General features: G+C 41.2%; 1 protein-coding gene across 3 annotated transcripts in view; it reads left to right on the forward strand.

The window, feature by feature from the left end:
• LOC142099235 (dimethylaniline monooxygenase [N-oxide-forming] 2-like) overlaps positions 1-26816 on the forward strand; it is a 66352-nt gene extending 39536 nt beyond the window's left edge. For all 3 annotated transcript variants that reach the window (XM_075182481.1, XM_075182483.1, XM_075182482.1), the window contains 4 exons: positions 18260-18456; positions 19612-19967; positions 20096-20168; positions 25852-26816. In XM_075182481.1, coding sequence (XP_075038582.1) covers positions 18260-18456; positions 19612-19967; positions 20096-20168; positions 25852-26197 — 972 coding nt within the window. In that variant the 3' untranslated portion in view covers positions 26198-26816. The remainder of the gene's footprint in view (positions 1-18259; positions 18457-19611; positions 19968-20095; positions 20169-25851) is intronic.
• The last annotated feature ends 1151 nt before the right edge of the window (positions 26817-27967 follow it).

The raw sequence follows: 27967 nt of genomic DNA on the forward strand, positions 1-27967 counted from the left end.
CCCCTTCACTCGAACGATCTCCCTCGCTCCATCTGTCTTTCTCCCAATCTGTCCTCCTTCAAGAGGGCACTCAAAACTTACCTGTTCCTAAAGGCTTACCAAACTTCCACTTAACCCCTCATCTCCTCCGCCTGTTCTTCCCCTCTCTCCCTCCAGCCCCCCTGTTCTCTCCCCACTTACTTCAACTTGCTCCCTGTGTGCCTGAGATCTGTCTACCCTCCCTTAGGATATAAGCTCATTTAAGCAAGGCCCTCTTCCCTTTGTTCTCCAGACCTGCTCTTTTGCTCCGTCTTTACTGCATTAGCCTGCCTGGAGTCTCTGAAGTTTTGGTATTTTTTGTTTACCGTTTGTAATGTTTCACCTTGTTTAGTCTACTGTTTGTGCTGTGTACGGCGCTGTGGAACTCTTGTGGCGCCTAATAAATAAAGGATGATAATAATAATAATAATAATAATAATACTTGAAAGATCCCAGGACTGAATCGGCTGCATCTGCATTGGTGCACCCTTACTGTACATTGCCAATGTCCATCCACTCTCCCCTGGTCCTCCTTTGTGTCGCAGGCAGTCATAAGTGTCATTTGCGTTCAGTTATGAATTGCATGAAATTGCTTACAGTGGCATAATATCTGTTTCTGAGCATGTGCAGAGCTATTTCACGCAAGATACGACACTCAAATGGACTTGCCTCTGAAGATGAATTGGGCCCTGAAAGATCAATTTGATAAGTAGAATAAAGACCAGGAACAGGCTGTGCCCTGAAATGTTTATATGAGAAAAGAGTAGTCAACTGTGTCAAATACAGCAGAGAGGTTGAGAAGACTTAGACATGAGTAATATTATTTAGATTCAGTGCTGAAATCATTGATTTAAACTGTTTTAATCCTTCATCAGTGCAGCCTCCTGTGGAGACAGGGATCAACTGATTTAGGAAGTGATATGTCCAAGTGGACAGGTAATCAGATAGGGATATAAGAAGTGAGTTGATTTGTGGGATCAAAGGAAGAGAAGTTGCCAGAGGGTGCAGGGAAGGAATTCAACACGTTGTTGCTTGAGGATGGAGGTAAATGTATCAAGCTGAAAGTTTTCCGGCGGGTTTGAAAAGTGGAAATGTTGCCTATAGCAACCAATCAGATTCTAGCTGTCATTTTGTAGAATGTACTAAATAAATAATAGCTAGAATCTGATTGGTTTTTCAAATCCGCTGGAAAAGTCTCAGCTTGATACATTTACCACCTGATTTTTTCAATCTTGTAGAAAGCAAGATCTTGGGCATTGATGGTAGCGCTGAGAAGAGATTTATAGGTATAAAGAGGTGTTTGAGGTTAGAAACTTGAGAGCTGATGACACATTAGAAGTATGTTTGACTTCATCTAGAGCATTTCGAAAGAAGTGGCCATTAGCAGTACATGTAAGGAAGCCGTTAGACGTAAGAGACTTTCACCAATGTTCTACTTGGTCAGAAAGTTTTGACGGCATAATGTCCCTTAAGTGTGCTATGGCTAACTCTGACTTCTTCTGTTGTTGCTCCTCGACTAGATTCTTTTTTTTTTTTTTTGGAAGGACGGCGACCAAGCAGGGGAAGGGTGGCAGGCAGAGGGGAGCGCTTGCCCCCCCCCATCTTGCTCACCACCGGCCCACGGCACCCCTGTGACCTCGTCTTGGCACTCCAGGGAGCCACGATGAGGTCACAGTTTGGAAAATGCTGCTCTAGAGAAAACAATATCAACGCAATAACTTTCCTGATGAGTCACTCCACTAGAAAAGGCAGAGGGTGGAGGATAGAGAGAATGTGCATAAACAATGGAGATGTTCAAATTATCCAGGATTATGGTGAGAATGCTAGAGGATAAATGTGGGAGCCGGGAAGATAAATGTTGGGATGATCCAGGGAGACAATAAATCACAGAAACACACAGAGAGAATGGGGTGGAAGTCTGGATAGTATGTACTTTAAAAGATGGGAATGTGACTGATGGGACATTTGGTAGAATTGTGTGTGCAATGGAGTGGACACTCTCGCAGTGCACACTCCATATTACAGTTATAGTAGCTACTATAGTCCATGGAATTGCCCTCTCCCTCTACAGTAGACTGTAATCCATCATGAGCAGGGTCTTTTCCATACTTTGGCTCCCATCTGCACCTCCTTTGTCAACTTCATCTGTACCTATTGTCTTTTTATGTGCTTTTGTATGATTTGTAACTGACTGTCTGATCATGCAGGGTTTTGTGGTGCCTTTAAAAAAATATATAGAGATAGAGATATAATATACATAATGAAAGGAGTAGTCCAACCCCACCTCCTTGTCTACTTTCCGGCCTAGGGGTGTGGGTGAAGTGGAGACCGCCATGTGAAATTTCTGCAGATGAGGCACAGTCTGGTTGTGTGAGCCTTGTTTCAGTTGTTGCCAGAAGGTTGAGGTTGTTAGAGAGGAATTGTTTGTTACAGACAGAGCATAAATTCAAAAGGGCACATTAAAATGATTTGAAAGAGATGGGAGACAGGGGATGTGTTTGAAGCTTGTTAGATTTTTATAGTGCAATGAATCAGAAAAGATGTGGGAGTGGCTGGATTTGGCAATATATCAACAGGTAGAAGCAGGAGATGAAAGAGATAAAAAAAAATGATCGTAAGATGTGTGAATTTTTAATTTTCTGGTGATAGCTTGAGGATGTTACAGTGAAGGAATAAAGATAGGAAAAAATAGTTCATGAGTGGGGAGTGGAGTATTGATGGCACAATGCAGATAAAGGGGTGTTATGCAGGGAGGCTTTTTCTACACTTTTGGAGTAAAATACTTAGGGCCTGATGCAAGTCAGAACGCAAACATGTGCGTATTTCACTTGTTTGAAAAGAATATACTACTTTTACGTATTTCCGCCCATATTCATATTAAAGTTTGTGACAAAACGAGCTTGATATCCCCTCAATTGGCTTGTCCATCTTTTCTCACAAAATGTTTAGCTTTACAAAATGTACTTTTTATAGCCCTGTTTATGTTCCCCAGATCACCAAAATACAAATGCAGTGTCTAATTACATCTGGATAAGGGGACATTGTAGCTCATTTGTAAATATGTATATTTTTTATTGTATATCGTTGATATTGCAGTGAAGCTGTTATTCATTGTTCTTAAAGTGAAGCCAGGTTGGTTATGGGTAAGGATCACGTTCCAGGACACAGGTGAGGGGTTGGCTGCTATCCTATATCTGAAGGTGGGGAAGGCCAATTAGTATCCATTGTACTCCACGGGACTAGTCCAGACATTTTGTCTGCAACCCAGCAGGGGAGCTTCTGTGGAAGCACAGCTCATCTCCAATCCTCCCTCCAACCCCCTGATCCAGCACCCACCAATGTTTTAAGAGGGAGAGAGCCAGGGGTTTGCCCAGGGAGGGGAAAGCAGTGTAAAAACTTGACCCTGGATATAAGGAGCCACTCAAGGGGAAAGGTTTTTCATTCTGGGGATTGATGACTGGAAGCTGCAGAGTGACTGGCTTTGAGTTGACGTTCTCTACCAGTGGACTACATCTGCAGATCCATGGGTCTTCAAGTCAGGACAGTCAGGTGACTGTAACACCTTAACCCTGCTGTTCTGTTCGGGTCTATTGGACCCAAAACGAAATTTGTTTCTGTGTTAGTTTGTTATTTATGTAATTATGATTTCCATATTTTATGACTTTTATTTTTTTTGGCAAATAGTTGTTATGATCAAAAAAAATTGTTTTCATTTTTTTTTTTATAGTTTATGCGTAAAACAAACCGAAAACAAACTGCTGGCCACTGATAATATTTTATAATATCAGTGATATCCGTGCATACAATGCCTTTGTCTTATGGACTTGCATAAACCCCAACTGGAACAGTAAGAAACTTACAAAGCAGAGAATATTTTTGGAAGAGCTTGGAAAAACACTCATCAAGCCCCACATTTCCTCAAGACAATATATGCCACGGACAGTAAAGTCATGTACAATTGTGAAGAACACACAATCAACTACTCATGATCCTCAACGAGGAACTTCTGAGGGAAATGTTATAGCAATCAAACGTGCCAGATTTGTTTGAAAAAGATTAAAAATAATATCAGATGCCACAAAACAGCTTCTACAATGTAGAAGCTATGATACGCAATGAACTTAGCTCATGTGCGAGGTCTATTTATAGTATAAGGGATTTTCCCACGAGGGTATCTTCCTGGCCAGAAGAACTGAAGATTTTTCCAAGCATTGACTTTTGGATACAAATTTATTTGGGACATTTACAAGCCGGACTTTGGATACAAATTTATTTGGACTTGGTTTTCACACATTTTAGGTTAAAGCTACTGGCGACAGATGGAAATATCACTGGTGAGTATATTGGGGGTTTATTATTTTTAATAAAATTATGTGGTTGTTAAGAGGGTGTTGTGTTTTTTTTTATATTTTCTTTTGTGGAACTACAGTACGCAGCCAGCCTTTGGTGTCAGGGCATGTTGGCACTTGTGGTTCTCCAAGTTCCAAAATGCCCTGGTGGCCATGGGTATGCTGGTGCTTGTAGTTATACAAGCATCAGCATGCCCACACTGTTTAGGGATGTCCGGGCTGGCTGGGACTAGTAGTTCCACAAAACACAATGGTGTCAGTTTGTTTTTTTAACTATATAATCGCCGTTTATTACCCTACACCCACCGGCCAGGGGTGTAGGAAGAGCCTTATTTCTTTTCAGCACTGGGCTAGTTCTTGCTAGAGGGGGTGCCCGCTCATTTTTTTTGGCGGACTTTACTCCCTAGGGAATCCAGCTCAGCGCTGAACAGCCTGGGGTTGGCTTGTCAGTATGGCAGGGGGACACCTGACGTGTGTCCCCCTGCTATAGTGCCACCCACCCCAGGCTGGTTTGCCTAGTGTTGGTTATGTGAAAATCGGGGGGGGCAGGGAGGACCCTACGAAAATTTTCTCTCCGATTTTTCACGCAACCAGTATTAGGCTGGCAGCACTAGGGTTAATAGTGCTCTGGCGGGGGGATTCCACAAAAAAAAACAAAAAAAGTTTATCTATTTTTAAAAATTTGACAGCTGCCAGACCTATAGACAGTGCTGTGTAACAGTGATGTGTTTACTAATCTCGCAGCTAGATGAGGACAACACAGGAGAGTTTGCTAAACACGGGAGTGTTTGACATCGCAGCAAATCGCCAGAGATGACCAGCGATTTTTAAGATCAGAGTAAAAATCGCAGTTTACACCCTCAATTTGCCGTGATTTTAAAACGCTAAAAAAATCGGACCTTGATACATTTACCTCTAGGACTACAAACAGAATGGAGAGCACAAGATAAACCAGACAGGAGCTTGAATTTAGACCCGAGGACGGGCTACAAAATGATCCAGGTATACAGAAAGAAGTGGGTTTTATAGAGAACTTCAGCTGCATTATCGCTTATTCAATCTTGTGCTTGTTCACAGAAGTCCTGTGCGGGAGAGTTACACAGCAGACAAGCCATAATAGCCTAGAAGTAAACAAACATAGGACATAAGAAAAACCTATCATGTTGATTCGTGAAAATGTGGTAAAAAAAATACCATTTAACTATGACTCCCTGTAGCTGCTGGGCTAATGTTAGAAATGCCAGATAATGGGGCATGAGAAAAATAAGGAAAAGGCACAGCCTACTCAAGGAACCAGTGATGCCAATCAAAAGAGGTGAGGCGATAAATAGGAGCAGCCTGGGAGTGGATGGGCAACAGTCATCCTGGGTGAGTTTTCAGTAGCTGCAGGAGGGTGAGCCTGTGACAGAGGTGGTGGAGCAGAGCATACAGACTGGTCAGAGTCCAGCCAGTGAGGAGATTTGGACAGTATGTTCCCTTCTGAGTTTGATGAGTGTGTACATACTGTGGGGAATATTTTACAAAGGACTTGTATCAATGAACCTCCAGGTGAGCCCTGACAAAACCTAGCCTCTGACAAGATGGGAGTCTCCTAGACTGGGTGAGCCACAGGTGAGCAGAAAGGACCGCAAGCAAGAAGAGGTTTGTTCCAAGTGTATTGCTGCAGCAGCCTGCCCAGAGCCCTGTCTCCCTGGTGACTGATAAATAAAATAATTCATTAGTACACATGCTATTACCAACTCATCTAATTGCATCAGATAAAACTACTGTTGCATGTATTATCTGTTGCCTCATACATTAAAGACTTTCACATAACCCAGGATATGTAACAAGTTGTCACGAACAGCACTCACCTGAGTCTGCGTGACGCTTACGTGACACAGGGTTAACCACACAACAACCACTTGGTCTGTCTAAAATGATTAAATACTTCCCTATCTATGCCACACACTAGCTTTGCGATACTAATTACCACCACCAAGGTTTTTTCGGATAAGAGCTGACACTCTTATTTAGGAAGCCTTCGGTTCTCCCTAGCATTAATCCAACACCATTTACTTTAATCAGAGTTCACTTAAACCACCAGGTTTGCACAGTTTCAATTAGGTAGCGTCTGGACCAAACTGTCGCGTGAATTCATAAGAACACAGAGACTAGAACTTATTAAGTGTAATTTAATATGGAAAATACATCCACAATGCTTAAGATAAAAAGATAATAAAATGACATACAAATAGAGTGCAATTGTTTCTTATAAAATAAAAAGGATAAAACACAGAATTGATACCTCACTTAGAATCAAGTTTGTGGTGCCGGGAGGAGCAGGAAAAGATGGAACCTCTTCAATTAAACTCCCTCAGAAGAAGAACCCAGGGTTACATTTTCAATACAGTTTTAAAGTCAAGCTACAGGGCCCCCCAGCCCCCTTCCCTGTGCGGTCAGAACCAACAGGAGGGGAGAATGCAAATTAGGGTCTTATGACTTTGCTGTTTGAATACCTCTAAGTCAAGTTTTCTTTACACCGTCCTAACTTTTCAACAGTATGGTTTACGAACATGATTTTACCTTCACACAACAGGTCCTAAGTTTCCCTTCATCTGCATACCACACATGCCTCTGGTATGTATGATATTGGAGAAAATGATATGATCTTTTCCTGTGCCCTTATTCAGCTTGAATCTGTCATTAACATACAACCCAGTCTCTGCAGTCGGCCTGTCTGGGGCCTCCCAAACATGTGTGAGATTTCATTGTCTTGCAAGAGATCTCCTCAAAGGCATTCACATTTGCCATCCTGCCATAAATGGTATAAGGTGCTATCCTTATCTACCAGCCCCCCTGGGTGGTTTAACATCCACAAAACCCATTGATTTAACAGCTTCTAAGAGCACCAGGTCACACTATTTCTAGGAAGTAATACACAAACATATATTTGCAGATTTATGCCTAAACATTAGCTTGCACATGACACCTTCCCTTTTTAAGAGATGGCATGGGAATTGACTGACAGGTCATAGCCCAAGCCATCTCCCACAGATCCCACCAGGTTCAAATGGAATAGCTGATAGCTGGGCCTCAATAGGTTCTCTGGGGGGAGGGGTTAAGAAGGGCTTAACTATCTCAGACAGCTGGAACTTCTGGTCCTGCAATAGCTGTGGGCAAACCTCTGCATTCTTACCTACGCTCTCTGCACCTTCCACTGACTGTGTGTCTTTGTGGGTGCTGCTTGAGAGAACATCTCCCTCCCACAAGAACTCCTGTAAATGGGAACCCTTCAATCCTGGCACAGCGGAATACCTACGTCCACTCTGCCCTGCTTCCCCGTTACCCAATTCCCCGTCTGTGGGATACACTATGTGATTCTGATCGGAGGGTCTAAGGAACAGGACACTCCGCTCCCCCTTAGACTCATCTATCTGGGGGTGTAGTGTAACAGGGAGTTTGGGTCCCTCATCTATTTCCTCTAAGCCATTAGATAGCTGGATAAGTGAGTGTGGGCTAGCAACTGACTCCCCTGTCTCTATAGGCAACTCAGAGGAATGGTCAGAACTCAGATGTAGATCTAAGTGGGGAACATTCGAACTACAGGTCCCAGCAGCAATGTAAGGATTGCTGTCCCTCGCTACTTCCCGTTGGTCAGGACTATGTGTCTCCCCCACATGCTCACCCGCTCTGTGTGCAGCTGATTCAGGCACAGAATATACATCTTCCCTCTGCCCTCCCTGCCAGTTACCTTGTACAACATCTTCTGAGCATATTACCTGGGTAGAAACATTGTCTTTCTCTAGCACAACAGAATTAATCACATGGTCATCTGTCCCTTTTCTAGAAAGCACATTATCTATACCAGTATTAATGCCCATATCTGCAATCACAGTATCCGCTGTCCCCATCCCATGACAAGATGTCAGTGTAAAAACAGGTTTAGATTCTAACACAATACTGTTATTGGCATTATCCTCATTATTCGCATTAGGTACAATAATACATTCTCTTTCCTTGTCACCTCCTGGTGCCTGGGAAAAAACGTGGTTACTCTCAGCAGGTTCTGGTACTGTAACATGGGCGGCACTAAAATCATTACACACTTCAGGTATAATATGGCATTTCCGTTCCCTGTCACATCCTGCTGCCTGGGAACAAACGTTGGTATTCTCAGCTGATTCTAACACAGTGACATTAGCATCATTACCTACATCAGATATAATAAGACATTCCCTGTCCCTGTCACATCCTGGTTTACACATTTCAGGTGCAATTGAACAGACCTTTTCCTTGTCACCTCCTGCTACCTGGGAACAAACTTTGGTACTTTCAGTTGATTCTGACACAGTAACAGGGGTGGCATGGACATCGTCATTACAGACATACTGAGACAACATTCTTCCTAAATCTGTCCCCAGTAACACATCTATAGGCATATTATCTGAGACCCCGACATCCCTTATACCTCTTCCAGCACCCCAATCAAGGTAAACTTTGGCTACAGGTACAGTTAGGTGAATTCCACCAACCCCTTTCACAGAAATACATTTTCCTGGAATGAAGTCCTCTAACCCTACCAGTTCTGAATGAACTAACGTAACATCCGCACCAGTGTCTCTTAACCCCACAGTTACCTTGCCACCCACAGTGACTGTTTGTAGGTTGTCCTTCCGGCCCCCTTCTGGTCCCGCAACACAGAGGACAGCTGGTGAAGATTGCAGGGAAGGTACCCCCCCAGCGGAGGGTGAACTGGTCTTCTTCTCTGGGCAAGCGGTACTAATGTGCCCCACCTGGTTGCACACAAAACACCTGCGGGTGTCTCCCACAGCAGGCTTTGCCCCAACTCTCCCAAAAGATGAAGAAACAGTGGGTGATGGCGTTGAGGGGGGTGGCGTTGATCCTCCTGGCCGGCCCCCTTTCCAGGCCGACTGCCCTGGCACAAAAGTTCCTCTTTTAGCTGCAGGTGCCCGGGTGACAGTGTACTTGTCAGCCAGTCTAGCTGCTTCCGCAGATGATGTAGGGTCCCGATCCACTACCCATTCCTTCACATCAGCCGGGCACAAAGTCAGAAACTGCTCCTGGATCATCAAATCTTGCAAAGCATCAAAGGTGGTGATCTGTAGCCCTCCAACCCACTGTTTGAATGAAGCACACAGCTGGGCCACAAGTCCTGAATATGTGTCAGAGGCACTGCGTTTTAAATCTCTGAATTTCTGCCTATGCGCCTCTGGGGTGATGTTAAAACGTTGCAACAGGGCACTTTTGATTGCCTCATAATTTCCGTCCATCTCAGGTGGAAGATCTGCAAAGGCCTCTAATGCTTTACCTCGCAAACCAGGGGTTAAATATTGTGCCCACTGATCTTTGGCCAGTCCATACTGTCTGCATGTCTTTTCAAAACCTCGCAAAAAAGTATCCAAATCCCCATCTTTTTTCAATACAGGGAAATTCTCAGGACGGGGTCTGCTGATACCAGCATCTCTGGTCTCTGGCTGGCGTTTGAGCTTCGCAAGCTCCAGCTCATATCTCCTCTCTGCCTCTCGCTCGGCAGATTCTCTTTCTGCCTGTCGCTCTGCTTGGCGCTCCGCTGCCTCCATAGCAGCGCGCCTCTCCTGACGGTCAGCAGCTTCCTTCTCCTGGAACTGCTGTATGAGTTGCATTTTAGTTGTAATGTCCGCTGGGCCCAAATATTTTAGGGCAGTTTGCAAATAAACATCCATAGCAGTGTCCACACATGAACCATTAGAATCATCCGAAATTAACAGTCCCTGGTTTTGAGGAATACCCACAGTCAGGTCCACTTCTGAGTTCTGGCTATTCTCTTCCTCGGACACAGCTGTGAGTTGCTGATCCCTCTGCACAAGAGCTTCAATCAATTGCTCCTTGCTTTTGCCACTGGTGGGAATTCCTCCATCCTCACAGTCTGAAATCAGCGCCTCCTTTGTCAAGCGTTTATATGCAGCCGCCATCTCCTCCGCTTAATGCCAAATAAAAAAAGATAAGAAAAAAAAGAGAAGGGGAGGGAAAGAAACAATTGCTGTATGTCTTATAATGTTTTAAGCATTGAGTTCAGTCTCTGGTGAATTAGTCTGTATTTCCTCTCTCAGGGATCACACAACCCTAATTCACTTAAGTTCTTAAAAAAAATAATTAAAATATATATCCCACAAGCTTGCCACCAATTTGTCACGAACAGCACTCACCTGAGTCTGCGTGACGCTTACGTGACACAGGGTTAACCACACAACAACCACTTGGTCTGTCTAAAATGATTAAATACTTCCCTATCTATGCCACACACTAGCTTTGCGATACTAATTACCACCACCAAGGTTTTTTCGGATAAGAGCTGACACTCTTATTTAGGAAGCCTTCGGTTCTCCCTAGCATTAATCCAACACCATTTACTTTAATCAGAGTTCACTTAAACCACCAGGTTTGCACAGTTTCAATTAGGTAGCGTCTGGACCAAACTGTCGCGTGAATTCATAAGAACACAGAGACTAGAACTTATTAAGTGTAATTTAATATGGAAAATACATCCACAATGCTTAAGATAAAAAGATAATAAAATGACATACAAATAGAGTGCAATTGTTTCTTATAAAATAAAAAGGATAAAACACAGAATTGATACCTCACTTAGAATCAAGTTTGTGGTGCCGGGAGGAGCAGGAAAAGATGGAACCTCTTCAATTAAACTCCCTCAGAAGAAGAACCCAGGGTTACATTTTCAATACAGTTTTAAAGTCAAGCTACAGGGCCCCCCAGCCCCCTTCCCTGTGCGGTCAGAACCAACAGGAGGGGAGAATGCAAATTAGGGTCTTATGACTTTGCTGTTTGAATACCTCTAAGTCAAGTTTTCTTTACACCGTCCTAACTTTTCAACAGTATGGTTTACGAACATGATTTTACCTTCACACAACAGGTCCTAAGTTTCCCTTCATCTGCATACCACACATGCCTCTGGTATGTATGATATTGGAGAAAATGATATGATCTTTTCCTGTGCCCTTATTCAGCTTGAATCTGTCATTAACATACAACCCAGTCTCTGCAGTCGGCCTGTCTGGGGCCTCCCAAACATGTGTGAGATTTCATTGTCTTGCAAGAGATCTCCTCAAAGGCATTCACATTTGCCATCCTGCCATAAATGGTATAAGGTGCTATCCTTATCTACCAGCCCCCCTGGGTGGTTTAACATCCACAAAACCCATTGATTTAACAGCTTCTAAGAGCACCAGGTCACACTATTTCTAGGAAGTAATACACAAACATATATTTGCAGATTTATGCCTAAACATTAGCTTGCACATGACACAAGTGCATTAATGTTACCCAACATTTGCTTATGTTGATATGATTATTTGCTCTAGCTAGCCAAGTGAAAGAACTGGTTCTTGAGTGATTGCTGTTATTGCTATTCTTCATTCAGGTTGAAGATCTGTCAAAGATGTGCCATCATTTACTGACATAGCTGCAAGGTTTATTCTTTTTTACATATTGACAGTAGAGGTTGTTATCCCAGCATTTAGCGACAGCTGTTCCTGTCATTCAGTCTGTGTAATTTGCAAGATCTCTATATTCATTTGACAGATTATTCTAAGTCCAATTGTCTTTTACTATTGTCAGTTTAACATGTTGCAACAGAATTGAATACAATTTGATTTGTGGCTCAGTTTCTCCTGGCAAATAGAGATCTCAAACTGAGGCAAAATATCATTTCCAGGAAAAAATGTTTGCAAAACACAAGCGCGTTTTGGATTGCAATCTTTTGTATATATAGTCCTCCCTCATTTTCTCAAGTGCCATTTTAGAACGAACAGCGTGTAGGGAGGAAGTTAGCTGCAGTACTCTGCTCTGAAAATAGTGTTCATGTATATTATTGTAAAGCAGTTCTGTAGAGATTAGTCAATTTAGAATAGATTGCTGATGCATTGATTTTAATTTCAATCCTAAATAGACTTTACACAGACAAGTGGCTGCTGGTTAATGCATTGAATATATATATAATCGTTCTAGACAATATATTCAGACTGAGTTAGATATCATTCTGCAGTAAGTAGTATATTTTTGTTTCTTGGAGAAAAACAGTGTGCTTTTGCTGTCTGACTGTTAACAGCAGAATCCCCCAAAAAAATGGATCTATTTATTTTAAAGTTGAAAGATTTTCTAGTGAAATTAATCTTGTGTGAGGTAGTGACAACTGAAATAATTATGAAAAAAATGGGTGTCTGTGAGATTAAGCAGCAGTTGCACCCCCACCAAAAAAATCGAATTATTATTTTATTCGATTTTTCAATACATGTCCATTTCGAAAGATTCATTCAGTGAAATCTATATTTAAAAAAGGGTGCTTGTGTGTGATGGTGAGCACGCAGCTGCACACCCCAGCAAAGTGTTATATATTATGTTCTAATTAACAAAAAATGTCATCTGCTATGCCTGCCTTTTTCTCTTTTACTCATTTCTAGTTTGTGTTTCTGGGAGTTGACCACTCCCTCCAGGTGCTGCATACTTTATAAGATGGAGGCTCAGAGAATGTTTTAATTATGACACCCTGAATATAAATTTGTATAACCAGTTTAGGGACTCGCCTACAGGAGATGCCTTGATGTTGGCAGGTGAGCTTAATCCCCATATAGCTATCTTGTGCACAAAATTCTCCTTTCTGTATATGCTGATACGTAGTGATTTATATATATTGTTTGTTTGTGAGTGCCAGACAATAACTTTGTTTTGTTTGCACATTGGTCTCATTTGTCCTTGGCTGCTGTCTCAAATGATTTTATTCACTTGTACACATTTCATTCATTTAAAGAAGCGTGTCTTTTTCTCTTTTACAAATTTCTAGCTATACTGAAATCCTTCAAAGGCTTCACACACAATACAATATATTGCCAGAGTATTCATCGATTGCCAAGAGCAGGGCTTTCCTTACTTTGTTTTACTTATATGCTTTGTGCCGTAATGTTGCCCTCCTGAATTGAAAAAGGGAACTCAAATATTTTTAAGGCGGAGGGAGGGCTGAAAAATCATTCCCCCGGGGTAAGTTTCATCCATCCCGGAGTAAAGGGGACTTCATAAGATTTGAAGCAGAGGCAGTGCCCAAGAAGGGGTGTACTAACTCTGACGCTAGTGACAGGCAGTCAGGGCATGTGACTAATTAAATTATTGCTGTCTCTTGAGTGGATGTGGGGGGGGTGCGCTTAGCCCCATTTCTCCTATCTTTGTGCTGCCATTTCCTGCTCATAAGCTTTTACTATATTGAGTTAAGTTCTGGGGTCATCCAAGTACCTGTGAGTGCATCCCACTCTACGGGAAAGGCGGCTGAAGACCTCTCGTGCTAGTTCTAAAAGTTTCTGACATTTACTAGGAAGCTGTAGCATCGTATAGGATTATATCCTGGGACCAGTGGTGTAATGACTATTTGACCATCCACAGAGACCAGCTAGAAGACTTGGGTGGAGGCTCTGCACTGAGAAGTGAGCACTGCAAACTCAGCATTTCAGCAACACCACATTCTATACTGTTGTGTTTCCAACAAGCCACTATAGATTCAGATTGATTCCAATGTTGCTGTTGAGCTAATTATATGTATAGTTCATTAAAGACAACTAAGGGATGTTTGCTTATCTCTAGAAATAAGTTAATGTTCTATATCAGGGGGGGGGGGCAGCTGCTGGGATGTATGTGGCCTGACAAGGCTTTTTTGTGACTCATACAGGTTTTGTTGACACCCCAGTAACACAGCACACTTTAACCATCGATTTTGAGTTTGCCGAGTAGGGAATCTCTAGGTAATGCTTTACCTTGCCTGTCCTTCTGTGAGCTGATCAGTGAATAGTCTGAGCAGCTCAGATTAGGTAGTACTGGTAGGCAGAGGAATGGGATATATTGTGCCATATTAGTTCAGATATTGGGACTGAGTGACATCTGATATGTGAGAGGGAACAAGTGGGTAGAGCTCATGAAACTGACATCATAGGACTATTTTCAAAAGAAAAAAAACTTGTACCATCCACACAGGAATATATGTGGGTCTCCCTTTCTTCATTTATTAAACAATTCACATTTAATTGGGAGTGGTCTTCCAGAACAAACAGTATATTTATATAAGCCAGTCCCTGTTCTCAGCCTATTATCCCTGCTTGTGGACCTTGCATCTTTATTTTGCACCAAGAACCTTATTGGACCACACAGACAAAGAGAGAGGAAAGATGCAAAATATACATTCTTTACAGAAGGTAAAAGACAACTGTAAACGGTAGAAAACCATATCAACTGTTTAAACAACTACCAAGGTATCATCAGGCTTAAAAAAAAAAAAACCTACAGCATCCCAGTGTCAATGATCTCCTAACCTCTATAAAGTTTAATATTAATAGTTTAGCTGGACCAAACTTCAATAATTCTCTAGCCAAGCTGTATTTCCAATACTTTTAATGGAACTGTTTAACTCTGGGTCAAGTTGTAAATATGCAACTTGCTTGGCCTTCCACTCTCTACAAACATGGTAGAAGTCTTAGACCCTAGTCACCCTTCTGTATACACACCAAGTGGACAGACTCACGAGCAGCTCCTGTTGGAACAGAGTTTCACTGTTGCAGGATGTTTAGTCAAAAATGCAGAGTTGTGATCCAAATTCGCATTGGTAGGAGACAGAACTCCAATACCAAGCTCAGGATATTCCAGAACATCCAGATCTTCCTTTGCAGGGACTCTTTTAACTAGTCCACAATTCCCACTGGGAGAATTGCACCCTACAAGGTTTTTCTGAGGTCAGCTACCTTAGGATTGGCTGGGAGGTGTCTAGGGGATGGAGCTGGGCGGAGTAATTGAGCAGTCCCATGTGAAGTTATCCCCTGCTGATATGGTGCCCAGATCTCTTCTGGAGAACAATGAAGGCTCAAACTAGTTACTGCAGAGATTAATCCAACTTCACAAATAGCAACTCCCTGTTTTAACCCTTTGCATGCATTTATGATGTGAAAGGCGCTGCAGCTGCCAGTTTTCCAGACTTCCTGTCCTCTTTGTGGGAGTCGATAACTGACCAGGAAACAGAAAAACAGAGTTTGTAGCCCAAATAAGTTATGTGCTGCACTCATGGCTACATTTAAAAACAAAGTGATTAAGCTTGAGTCCATCCCTGGTAGTGGGGTATCTATGGTTAGAGGGTACAAGAATGGGATAAGTGAAACTATGAACAGTTCAAACAAGCACACACCTCAAGTTTTCAAAGTGACAGATGGGGAAGATGGTGACTGTCAAACCCACAAATACCCTGATCTGATAAACCCTATGGGTGAAGTCCTAGGGTTAACCAAGTATTGGTGAACACATAGCATTCTATTAGAAAGGAGGTTCTAGGGGTCTTATCAACCTACAATTATTTATGACATATTTTTAATATTTTGCTAGAAAATGTCTTGAAATATTTTAATACATTATTTTTTGTGTGAATCATAAGAGGGCCTCCATTTCAGAATTATTTTTTCTCTTCTTTTCTCTTTAAATATTATTATTATTATTATTATTATTATTTATTTATAGGGCACCACTAGCTATCCGTAGCGCCGTACAGGGACAGACAGAAACACGATACAGGGTGAGACAGCACGGTACAGTTAACAAAAAGCACAGTAACTCCGAAGCTCAATGTACAGCTAGATGAGAGGTGAGAGCCCCAAGCGGGGTAGAGAGAGGGGTAGAAGGGCAGGAGGACCTTGTGGAAGAGACAAGGAGCTGAAGAGCAGAGTTAAGGTGGTGGAAAACAGAAGGAGAGGGTAGGACGGACAGAGACGCAATGGTAGGAAGAGGGAATGGGGAGAACAGAGGCAGAGACGGAGAGGGGGAAGAGGAGAATGAAAAGGAGGGAGGTAAGAGGGGGACAGGAGGGATGGCAGGAGTGGGAGGGGGGTAGGGGGAGACTGGGAGGAGGTCAATTAGGTGGGGGACTGGAGGGCTTTAAGGAAGAGGTGGGTTTTTAAGGCCCGTTTGAAGCTAGACAGGATGGGGGAAGTTCTGATGGAGCGAGGGAGCTGGTTCCAGTGGAGGGGGCAGCGCGGGAGAAGTCTTGGATGCGAGCATGGGAGGAGGTAACCAGGGGGGAAGAGAGGCGGAGGTCCTTAGCCGAGTGCAAAGGGCGGGATGGAGCGTGAATGGAGATTAGGTTGGAGATGTAGGGAGCAGTGGAGTTGGAGAGGGCCTTGAAAGTAAGAGTGAGGAGCTTGAACACGATTCTGTAGGGGATGGGGAGCCAGTGGAGGGATTGGTAGAGGGGGGAGACAGAAGAGGAGCGGCGAGAAAGGAAAATGAACCGAGCGGCAGCATTGAGTACGGAGCAAAAGGGAGCGAGATGAGAGTGAGGGAGGCCAGTAAGGAGGAGGTAACAGTAGTCCAAGCGGGAGATAATAAGAGAGTGGACAAGAGCTTTAGTGGCATCTTGGGAGAGGAAGGGCCGAATGCGTGCGATGTTGCGCAGCTGGAAGCGGCAGGATTTAGCGAGAGAGAGAATATGAGGGGCAAAGGAGAGAGAGGAGTCAAGGGTGACGCCGAGGCAGCAAAGTTGAGGAACAGGGGAACAGGGGAAATAGAGGAGTTGAGAACGGTGATAGAAAGGTCGGAAGGGGAGGGGGAATGAGCGGGGGGGAAAGACAATAAGTTCGGTTTTAGCGAGATTAAGTTTGAGGAATCTAGAGGAGATGGCGGAGAGGCATGCAGACACCCTGGAGAGGAGGGAGGGAGAGAGATCGGGAGAGGAAAGGTAGAGTTGGGTGTCATCCGCATAAAGGTGGTACTTGAGATCAAAGGAGCTGATGAGTTCACCCAGGGAAGAGGTGTAAAGAGAGAACAGTAAGGATCCGAGAACAGAGCCTTGGGGGACCCCTACTGGAAGGGAGGAGGGGGGAGATAGATCCAGAGGTGGAGACGGAGAAGGTACGGTCAGCAAGGTAAGAGGTGAACCAGGACAGGGCGGAGCTGGAGAACCCAAAATATTGGGTTTCCTTTCAGGAATTCCTATTTGGGTACTGCCTGTATCTAGAACTTCCTTCTAACTGGAGGTAGATGGCCCTCCTGGGTAGGTGACCAGCTCACTGTAATTCCTGAACTCTAGAGCTGTGAGATATCTTAACATTACTAGTGTCTGGTAACAAATTCCATTTTATTCATGTAATATTCCAGTGTAAAGTCACATCCACATAAACCATGCCTGAATTTGCATAAAGCAAACACACCTATTTCACTGGGTTCAATTGAACAAATAAAAACTTATGAATGTTTTCAGCCATCCTCCCTATCGCATTTTTTGTTTGCGATCTACATTCACTTAAGACTTGGGCACCCCTGTTCTACATTCTGTGGCACCAAATCTTATCCATTAGGTATGTCAGATATGCAAACGTTAAGAAGATGATATTTCAATCAAAATAAAAAATATTTGATGACCACACTCAGGTAAAATTATGGAAATAGAAGCATGGCACTTGAACCTATAGAATTTTATTTTTCCTGCTATAATTTGAGCATTTTGATCGATAAATTTGTACCAGAACCTCAATGTATTTTGAAAAACATTTTATTGTTTAAATGGAGAAATAGCCCTGGTGATGTTCTTGTTAGCAATGTATGCCTATACCCAGAATATAATATACACAAAATAGAAGGAGAATTTTAGAATATTAACAAATATAATTAAAAGGATATAGATTTTCCACGTTAAACAAATTGTAAAGTTTGATTATTTTTATATTTTTCCCCAATATTTATTAAATATATTATAATATCTAATTTAATATAATAGTATGTTTGTTTAATATTGCACGATTACCTTTGGTCATTTTGTATTGGTGATAGGTTACTGCATATACCTGTATTTAATCTCACCTATGTATCCTATTCTGCAGGTATACCTGAGCACCAGAAAAGGAATATGGATTATTCAACGACTTGGAAAAGGAGGATTACCTTATGATTTGTTTTTTCTGCGCCGGTTTAAAAACTGGATCCAAAACTTAGTGCCAGCAGCTGTATCCCGATGGATGATAAAGAAATACATGAATAATCAATTTAACCATGAACTGTACAACATAGAACCTGAGGGGTAAATTGAAGTATGGGGTATTTTTATTCCTGAGGACATTTTTAATCAATAATTAGAAGTAATAATTTCTATTAGAATGCTTTTGCTACTGAATATATAGGGATTTTTCATATTTTTTTACTGTAGATGAAGCAGCAAATTTCAATGTAGTCAATATTGCCACAACTAAATGGTGAATTTTTGGGGAAAAAAGAAGAAATTATAGGAGCAAGTGATGGCTTTTGAAACTATTATCCAAAAAATATCTATTCTATGGCCTTAGATGGGGTTTTATACTTTAATATCCTAAGGATTATGAGTAGATGCATGCTAAGGTAATTATTTTTTTCTCAAAATGCTCACTATCCATTACTCCCTCCTCCATTAAATTTAATGGGAAAAAGAAGTTTCTGGTAAAAAAAACAAGACAATTAAATGGGGGGAAAATGCAAATCAAATTAGCATAAAATTATTTCAAAGCTACCCCCCCTAACAATTGCGTATTAGGCATGTGCATAGTTTTAGTTTACCTATATGGTACATGCAACTCTAGACACAGAGACATTGGCTAATAAGTAAGTAATTCTATAACACTAACACTGAAGCACAGTTGCAGTACTTATCTATACTTCATTTTTCCTTTCAAGTACCAAAGCCAGACACACAGACAGCGATATTGGCAAATTGGGCCAATGTAAGTGTGACAATGGTCTAAAATTATTGACAAGCCTGGGAATTAACTGAAGGAGGTTGATGAGATCATTTTTTTTTAGTGTGCTTGAAAATCTGGTCAGCAGCTAATTGCTACCAGGCTGTGAGCATGGTCATCTGCCAGGCACAGTAAGCCAATCCTATGTATTCCAGCCACTTGACCCAAGTGTAAAATATTTTGGCCTGTCCAACTTTAATACCCACTTTTATGGTTTTATTGGTAACTCATCCTGTTTAGAAATTTAATCAAGCACATGCTTAGCCCATTCATTACCTGCATTTAGCACCAGAAACCTTAATATTTTAGTGACCATCTTTACATACTCTGCAGTACCCTTTGGGACACCACTTAGTGAGTAGAAAATTTACTGTAATTTGCTTTACTGAATAATTGAATGTTGCATTCCTTTCTACATTTATTTGTTACATTTTTTGCTAATGGTATAAAATATATTTTTATCGTAGCATTGAATGGAAGGAGCCTTTGGTAAATGAAGAGCTTCCAAGCCGTGTTCTGTCAGGCTCAATTATTATCAAGTCAGAAGTGACAGCATTCACCGAGACATCAGCCCATTTTGCAGATGGTTCTGTTGTGAATGATCTAGATGTTGTCATCTTAGCCATAGGATATGACTACAGTTTCCCTTTTCTGGATCAATCAATTGTTAAGAAGGATGAAAACAAAGGATCTTTCTACAAAAAGATCATTCCTCTAGGCATTGAAAAGCCCACGCTAGCATTCATTGCCTTTATTCTTCCAGTTGGGCCAACCATGGTCATTGCTGAACTTCAGTCTCGATGGGCTACTAGACTTTTTAAGGGTAAGGAATTGGTAATTATAATAATAATTAACAAACTTAAAGAAAAATAATTGAAAAATAAATAGTTCAAACTTTGTCTTAAACAATATCTCAGTAATTAATTTTTATAGAATAATGTTATTTTTCAGGATTACACAAACTACCAAATGCAGAAAAAATCAAGGAAGAAATGCTAAAGGATGAAAAACTGAGAAAGAAATGGTGAGATAAAATATACAGCATTTATTTATTTAATACTTAAAAATGGCTAATACATAGGAATAAATAGTATATTTAGTAACATTTTGACTATAACAAATATATTGTTATTTTTAAGTATAAATTATTTTTAATTTTGCATGATTTATATGATGTTTTTTTAACTGCTGTGACATGCAAGACTTACTAATAACATTTACGTATGTATGTGTCTTTAAAACCACCTGCCTCATACTGTATGGGTCCACCTCCTGCTGCCAAAACTCATATGACCCATTCAGCCAGTAGATCCTTTAAGTTATGCAAGTTGTGAGGTGGGGTCTCTATGGCTTAGACTTGATTTTCCATCCCACAGATGCTCAGTCGGAATGGCATCAGGGGAATTTGAAGGCCAAGTCAACACCTTGAAGTCTTTGTCATGTTCCTCAACACCATTCCTCAACCATTTTTGCACTTGGCATTATTCTGCTGAAAGATGCCACTGCCATCAGGGAATAATGTTGCCATGAATGTGTGTGCTTGGTCTGCAACAATGTTTAGGCAGGTGGCATGTGTCAAAATAACATCCACAGGAATGCCAGGACCCAAGGATTCCAGCTGAAAACTGCCTAGAGCATCACACTGTCTCCGCCGGTTTGCCTTCTTCCCATAGTGCATTCTGGTGTTCTCTTTCCCAAGTAAATGATGCACACAAACCCGGCCCTTCACATGATGTGAACAAAATTTGATTAAACAGACCAGGCCACCATTTTACGTAGCTCCATGGTTCAGTTCTGGTGGTCACATGTCCATTGTAGATACTTTCAGCGATGGACATGGTTCAGCAAGGGCACTCTGACCAGTCTGCTGGTGCACAGCCCCATATACAGCAAGCTATGATGCACTGTGTGTTCTGACACCTTTCTATCAAAGCCAGCATTAACTTTTTAAGCAATTTGTGCTATAGTAGCTCTTCTGTGGGATTGGACAAGATGGACTAGCCTTAGCACCAAACACGCAATGAGCCCTGGACACCTATGACCCTGTGGCTGGTCCACTATTTCTCCTTCCCTGAATCACTTTTAATAGGTACTGCCCACTGCATACCAGGAACACTAATCAAAACCTGACGTTTTGGAGATGGTCTGAACCAATCTTCCAGCCATCACAATTTGGCCCTTGTCAAACTCACTCAGATCCTTATTCTTGCCCGTTTTTTCTGCTTCCATCACATCAACTACAAGAACTGATTGTTCTCTTGCTGCCTAATATATCCCACCCCATGATAGGTGTAATTGTAACAAGATAATGAATACTATTCATTGGTTTTACTGTTGTGGCTGATCTGTATATAAATCATGTCATAGTGTAGCTATGTAGAACGACATGGCTGGGTTAGCTGGAGATTCTGAACATGCCTGTCTGTAGGTTGAACCCCAGAGGGGTGAAGGGAAGATGGGATGACCATCTGGTGTAATTGTGGATCAAGTAGAAGGAGTCCTTCACAAGGTTGTTCCATGAGCATTCTGTCCACACAATCAATTGGGACTTGTCATCCTGGGCATCCCAGACAAAGTACCATAGAAAGTACTTGAGGGATTGATTAATATGCTCCATCTGTAGAGTGAAATTCCAAATCCTTTGCAGCATACCCTCTAAAAGGAAGTTCAAGCAGCCAGAATACAACTTTGGTGAAAAGTTGGATTGCCGATGGGATTTTTTTTCATGGTGAAAAAATTGCTTGGAGATGCAACTCTCTACCACCAGGATGGAGTTATTACATTGAGAGCTGCAAGCTTGATTATGAAATTTGTAAAGACATTTGTCCATGGCCTCTGTGGGCGGGGGCATCAAGAGCCTAGAGCAGTTTTGGCTAACCTGTGACACTCCAGGTATTGTGAAACTACAAGTCCCAGCATACCCTTCCAGCAATAAGCTTCTATATATTGCCAAAGCATGCTGGGACTTGTAGTTTCACAACACCTGGAGTGTCATAGGTTAGCCAACACTGGCCTAGAGTATAGGGTACATTGCCTTATGCACCTTGGTGAGTGTTGCTGTTTTAATTTGGATCCTTCCCAGCTACTTCAAAAAGATGTACACTCCCAGAATAAAGCCAGGATGTATTGTGACTTTTCCCTCTATGATGGATTGTTCAGGAGAGAGATCTGCTGGAAGTGTTTCATACTACATGTTGCTAGATCTAGGTTAGCATGTTAAATGAATTTAAATATGGTTAGGAATTGCACCCAACATGCCTGCTAATAGATCATGTTGATGGCCAGTACCTCCAGGTTGCCAAAGTTGTAGTTAACTTCAGCTGAGTTGATTTGAAAAGAAGGTGACACTTCTCCATCTTGGTGAATAATAATTTATCTTGGAGCCTGTGCAATACTTGTCTCAAGTAGCTGTGATGTTCCTCAAGTGTGCTGAATAAAATGAGGATATCATCAAGGTAGATGAGGACCACTGTTTCCAGTGGCATTACACTGGCCAAACAGCATGGCTTTCTATTTGTAGTGGACATCAGTTGTGTTAAAGGTCACCTGCTCCTGGAAATAGATCAGGATGTAGTCTCCTCATGGGTTCAATTTGGTGAAGATTGTGGCTTTAAAGATACTCTCAAAGATGTCAGAGATCGGTGAGAGGGAGTAGCAATTCTTTATGGTGATTTGTTTGAGTCCCCAAAACAATCAATGTAATGTCTTAGAGAATTATCCATCTTTACATTGATAAAGAATCCTGCACTGACCAGGGACCTGACTCCATGATGAACCCTTGATCCAAGCTCTCCTGTATGTTGGTGGCCATGGCCCTTGTCTCAGGCTCAGACAATAGGTGATTCCTGCCCCTTGGTGGCATGGTGCAGGCATTGGGTCAGTTGGGCAGTCCCATTCTCTTTCAGTTAGACGTACCACTTTTCATAAAGTATCTTAATTCTAAGCCTCTAGATCCCTTTTCCTTATCTCATATACACCCCTATTAAATGATGGTGTTCTGCCACCATCTGATTCCTTCACTGACACCTAGAACCACACCATTGCCAAACACTCTTTTTCAATTGTGGCATCCACACCTCCAGCCCATCTGGCCCCTCCAGACTGAATGATGCTTTAGTTCATATGATAAAATCCTTCTCATAATTTGGCAACATCAGCACTGACGCTCTCACCTAGGGCCTCTTTCAATGACTGGAATGCCAGATGACATGCATATGTCTAGTCTACTGTCTTCGGGGGTTGTTTCTTAGTAAGATCTGTGAGGGGCTTTCCTACAGTGCTAAAGTTTGGGACAATATGTCTGTAGAGCCGTGCAGTTCTTAAGAAGGCCAATGCTTGTTGTTGGGTTGTGGGTAAGGGCCAGTCTAGGATGGCCTTTGCATTTGCTGGTTTGGGACTAACACTTCCTTGCCTGCATGATGCCCCAGGTTCTGCTCCTCTGCCACTGTGGGACAGTTCATTCTCAGGTGACTGATTTTCCCGCAGCACAGCACTTGTCCAGCCTGGACTCTGCCATGAGGTACCTGGATAAGAGGATACTTACTTCTAGAGGAGAGTAAAAGAGAGGTGTCCCCCTGATTGCATGGTCCTTTTAGGGTTGGCTGGTAGCCTGACTCTTCTGAGAGTGTGGCTTAACAAGTCCTCCCAAGGTGGCTGGCTTCTTATCCAGCATCCATTCTCTCACCTCCAGTGCACACCAGCAAGGAAACTCTTCTTGACACACTACTTATATTACATCCTCCACGGTCTGGGCACCAGCTGCACGCATCCACTTTTTTAGCAGACTCCCACAGCTGGTGTTGGCGTGTTGCTCAAGGGTGATGTGAGAGTTCTTGGCAAAGTCCCAGATCTTTTGTCTGTACGTCTCTGGGGTAATAGTTTACCGTTTAAGGAGGAATATTTTTACTATATTATAGTCTGAACAGTCCTTTGCGGGCACTCCATGGTAGTCCTCCAATGCACATCCTTGTAGTGTGGGCAACAAATGATTGACCCATTTCTCTCTGGGTACAGGATGGAGTCTGCAGGTCCATTCAAATACCTGCAGATGCTTCAATATCTCCAACACTGTTCTCAAATTTAAGGCATGAGGAGATCATGATCCTAATCCCCTATTTATTCCTGGACAGCACAACTAGTGCCCTCCTATCTTGGCTCCATGTATGTATGACCTGTACCTACTTTGCAGCCCTCTAAATGGAGATGAGAGGGTCAGGGGAAGATGAGAAAGGTCAGGGGAAGAAACAATATTTATATCTTTGCATGGATATCATTTACATTTTGTAAATGATATCCATGCAAAGTGAAGAAATTGTACATGTTGGCTCTCAACAGCTAAAGTTAAATGTAGTCTCTATCTTATACATTTCTTTGCATATAATGGTATATGGATTTAATATTTTGTTGCTAAGAGTGAGTTTTTAATTAGTATTGTTGATCTAGTTGGTCTTGGGCATAACTTAGTTTGAGTGTCTCTATGGTTCCATAAAAGAAGATTACTTAAATGGGAAGGGAGAAATTGGATGATTTGAGGTTCAGTGGTTAGGTGTTAGCAGCTGTTCTGCATGGATATTTGTACGTTTTTAGGTAGAGACAATCATTTTTTATTATTGAATGGGTGGGGTACATGATTCCGAAGACTAAAAACGCAACAACAGATACACAGACAGGAAAATGGCGCAAACTGGAGAGCAACATGTAGAAAATACACACTTGCTCAAAAATGTGACAGGCAACATATCTGACATGCGTTCTATATACCCAGACAGCAGAAAATTGCGTCAGTGTGGATTGACGTCTCTTAAAAGGGCGACAATCACATTACAGGTATTAGGTGGCAATGGCAGGACCCGGCTCCTCCACTTTCCAAATATAGTTTTCCATTTCTGGCCACACTAATTAAATTGGTTGAAAATCCTGTGACCTATACTAAAATTAGAAACAAATGTATAAACAGTTTTCAGAATAACACAAGCAACTAAAGTCTGTACATTAGTGTGCTACTGTAATTTGCTGAATACCAACTTACTCAGAAGGTATGCAGACCCAATTGATGCCATTCTCCAACAAGAAAACTGCTGAGGTTTTAGGTCATTGTTTTGGAAAGAGGGTGGCCCAGGGTCCTTGATTTCAGGATGTAAGAGATGAGGACCCTACACACAATCTATTCTTAGAAAAACTATAATGCTGCATAATGCTTACAAAAGACAAATGTCATAAAATTAAAAATGTTTTATTCACAATCGGAAATTCCCATTTTGCGGTGGAGACTTTTTTCTCACATAAAAATGAATATTGAGCAGTATAATATACCATCTACTGTAGAATATCAAGAAAATAATAAAAACAGTATATAAATATGTATGCAAGTGTGAGCAAGGTGCATACTAAGAAATGATATGAAGTAGAAGTCAGGTCAAGCACATAGATGGAATTTAGTCACCAACAGTCCCCAATGTCCAGAGACAATGGCAGGTTTTACAGATTGTGCCTAGTGTTCATTATTGACCAGTTGCACAGTATAATTCCTCTTATTCTGCATGCTGAAACTATTCTTACCATCTATTCATATTCTCTGCTTACAAGTTCTGCAATCACATCACTAGTGCATGAGGGTTTGCCTAAACAGCATTATGTTTGTTGACAACTATGCTAGGAATAAATTTTGTTCATTTAAATTTTGATATTACTTTCTGTTATCCATTAAGGTTTGCAACAGCTGAAAATAATTTTCGACGTACAGATTACATTACATACCTGGATGATCTAGCCTCAGATATAGGCGTGAAACCAAACATATTCCAGTTGTTCTTGACAGACCCACTTTTGGCATTCAAAGTTTTTTTTGGACCCTGCAATTCTTATCAGTACCGTCTGACTGGTCCAAGTAAGTGGTCTGGAGCTCGAGAAGCTATTTTGACCCAATGGGAACGCATTGAAAAGCCCCTAAGAACACGAGTGGCAAAACATGATCCTAAATCACCATTGACAACGCTTGTGCTCTGTTTTTTTTGCTTTGTGATTTTGCTTGCAGCAGTTTGGCTAAAAGACTGAAATGTAACAAAGCTCTACTATATGGTGCATATATGGTTAATCAAATAGCAAAACTGGAGCTTTTTACAAGTGTTTGAAGATTCACTACAAATTTGAAGTATTTTCCACATTTTCTTAATTGCGTAATTGAAAAAACACATTAATAAGAAAAGTATCTTAACAGTAAATTAATCTAAAATTTGGGATTTTATAACACAATTCAATTACTGCAACTATCTGTATGTATTCGGAAAAACCTCAGGAAGTTAAAATGAGTACTTCTGAAGACGTTGTAAATGGAAATAAAATGCAGGTGTGTTTTTAATGGGTTTTATATGTGCTGAGAAGGATCTTGTGCATTAAGTTGAATGGAATCCAGTCCAACACATGAGAAACACACATCTGTCTGTATGCACATATCAAAGGTGGTGAGAACTGCACATCCCTCATCTGAAAAGTTATTGCAATGGAAATTAACACCCTAGTATAACATACCTAAAAACTGTTGAACTGTCAATAATACACAAATAATGAGAATGTTATATATTTTAGTGCTTTCAATGTATTAATCAAATATTTTTTTTTACTCTGTATGTCTATATTTTAGAGATAATAATAATACATTTTGTGTTCATTTTAACTGTTTCCTAAGACATCAGAACATAGCTTATATTAAATAATCCCAATAATGCCAATGTTATATGTGTTTTGGTCTAATGCAAACAGTAGCTATGTGTACAGAGGGGTTTTTATCACAGATAATATGTGTGATACTGAACATTTTTCCGGTTTCATCATTACATGAGAAGAACTGTGCAAAGTGATGCATCATAAGCTTTATTGCATAAAAGATAAAGGTGTACATTTGCCAAACTGGTTTTGCAGAACCACGTTTTGTGATGAGTTTATGTGCCGTTTTGAAAACGTAGGATTTACTAAAGGCTAATCTGCACAAACACTTGCGTGTTTGTAAACTGGAAACCATCAGCCCAATTGTTTTAAAGAGCAAGTATACAAACCGTGTGATTTATGAATGTGCGGTTTGCAAAATAGCAGGGTTATCAGATATGGTTCTGGTAGGTGACATAGATTAACCAGAATGTGGTTTGGGCTATCTTTCTGGTTAGATTGTATGTTTTGATTTGTTTTTGTTGTGTTTTTTTTTTTTAAAAAAAAATAAATAAAAAAAAATGGGAAAATACTCTCCCTTCTACTTTCAAAGTCCAAGATAATTGACTGCTCCTGATTGGACGTCTGGCTATTAAGTAGCCTAGCATGCCTGGAGCTTAATTCAGTCCATGTCGGGCGATCCCCATGAGCTGTGTGTCTATTATATCTCTTTTTTTTCTTTTCTTTTTTTTTCTTTGTTTTATGGGGTTTTTTTTTATTTGCCACTGGATTATGTTGAACCAAGACAGAATGAAGATGTTCGGAAAGTATTTATGATGAGTGCATTTTTTTAAGGTGGCAAAAGGGATTTTTTCATTGCTGGGAGTATCATTATTTGTTTTGTTTTTTTAATGTGGTCAATAATATTTATAATATTATGAAAGGGGACAATACTATTTATAGATTTAGGTTTGGGGAATTATTCTTTACACTACACTTGTAGTGTCACAAATGTTATACTATAAATTAGAGATGCTCACTGACCCCCGTGTTTTGGTTTTGGTTTTAGATCTGGATTATCTTCGGGTTTTGGTTTTGCCAAAACCGCCCTCGCGTGTTTTGGTTTTGTTCTGCTTTTTTTGCCAAAATATCTCTTTTTGGGCTAAAATTACATAATTTAGC

The sequence above is a fragment of the Mixophyes fleayi genome, chromosome 8 (assembly GCF_038048845.1).
Source record: "Mixophyes fleayi isolate aMixFle1 chromosome 8, aMixFle1.hap1, whole genome shotgun sequence".
Taxonomy (NCBI): Eukaryota; Metazoa; Chordata; class Amphibia; order Anura; family Limnodynastidae; genus Mixophyes; species Mixophyes fleayi.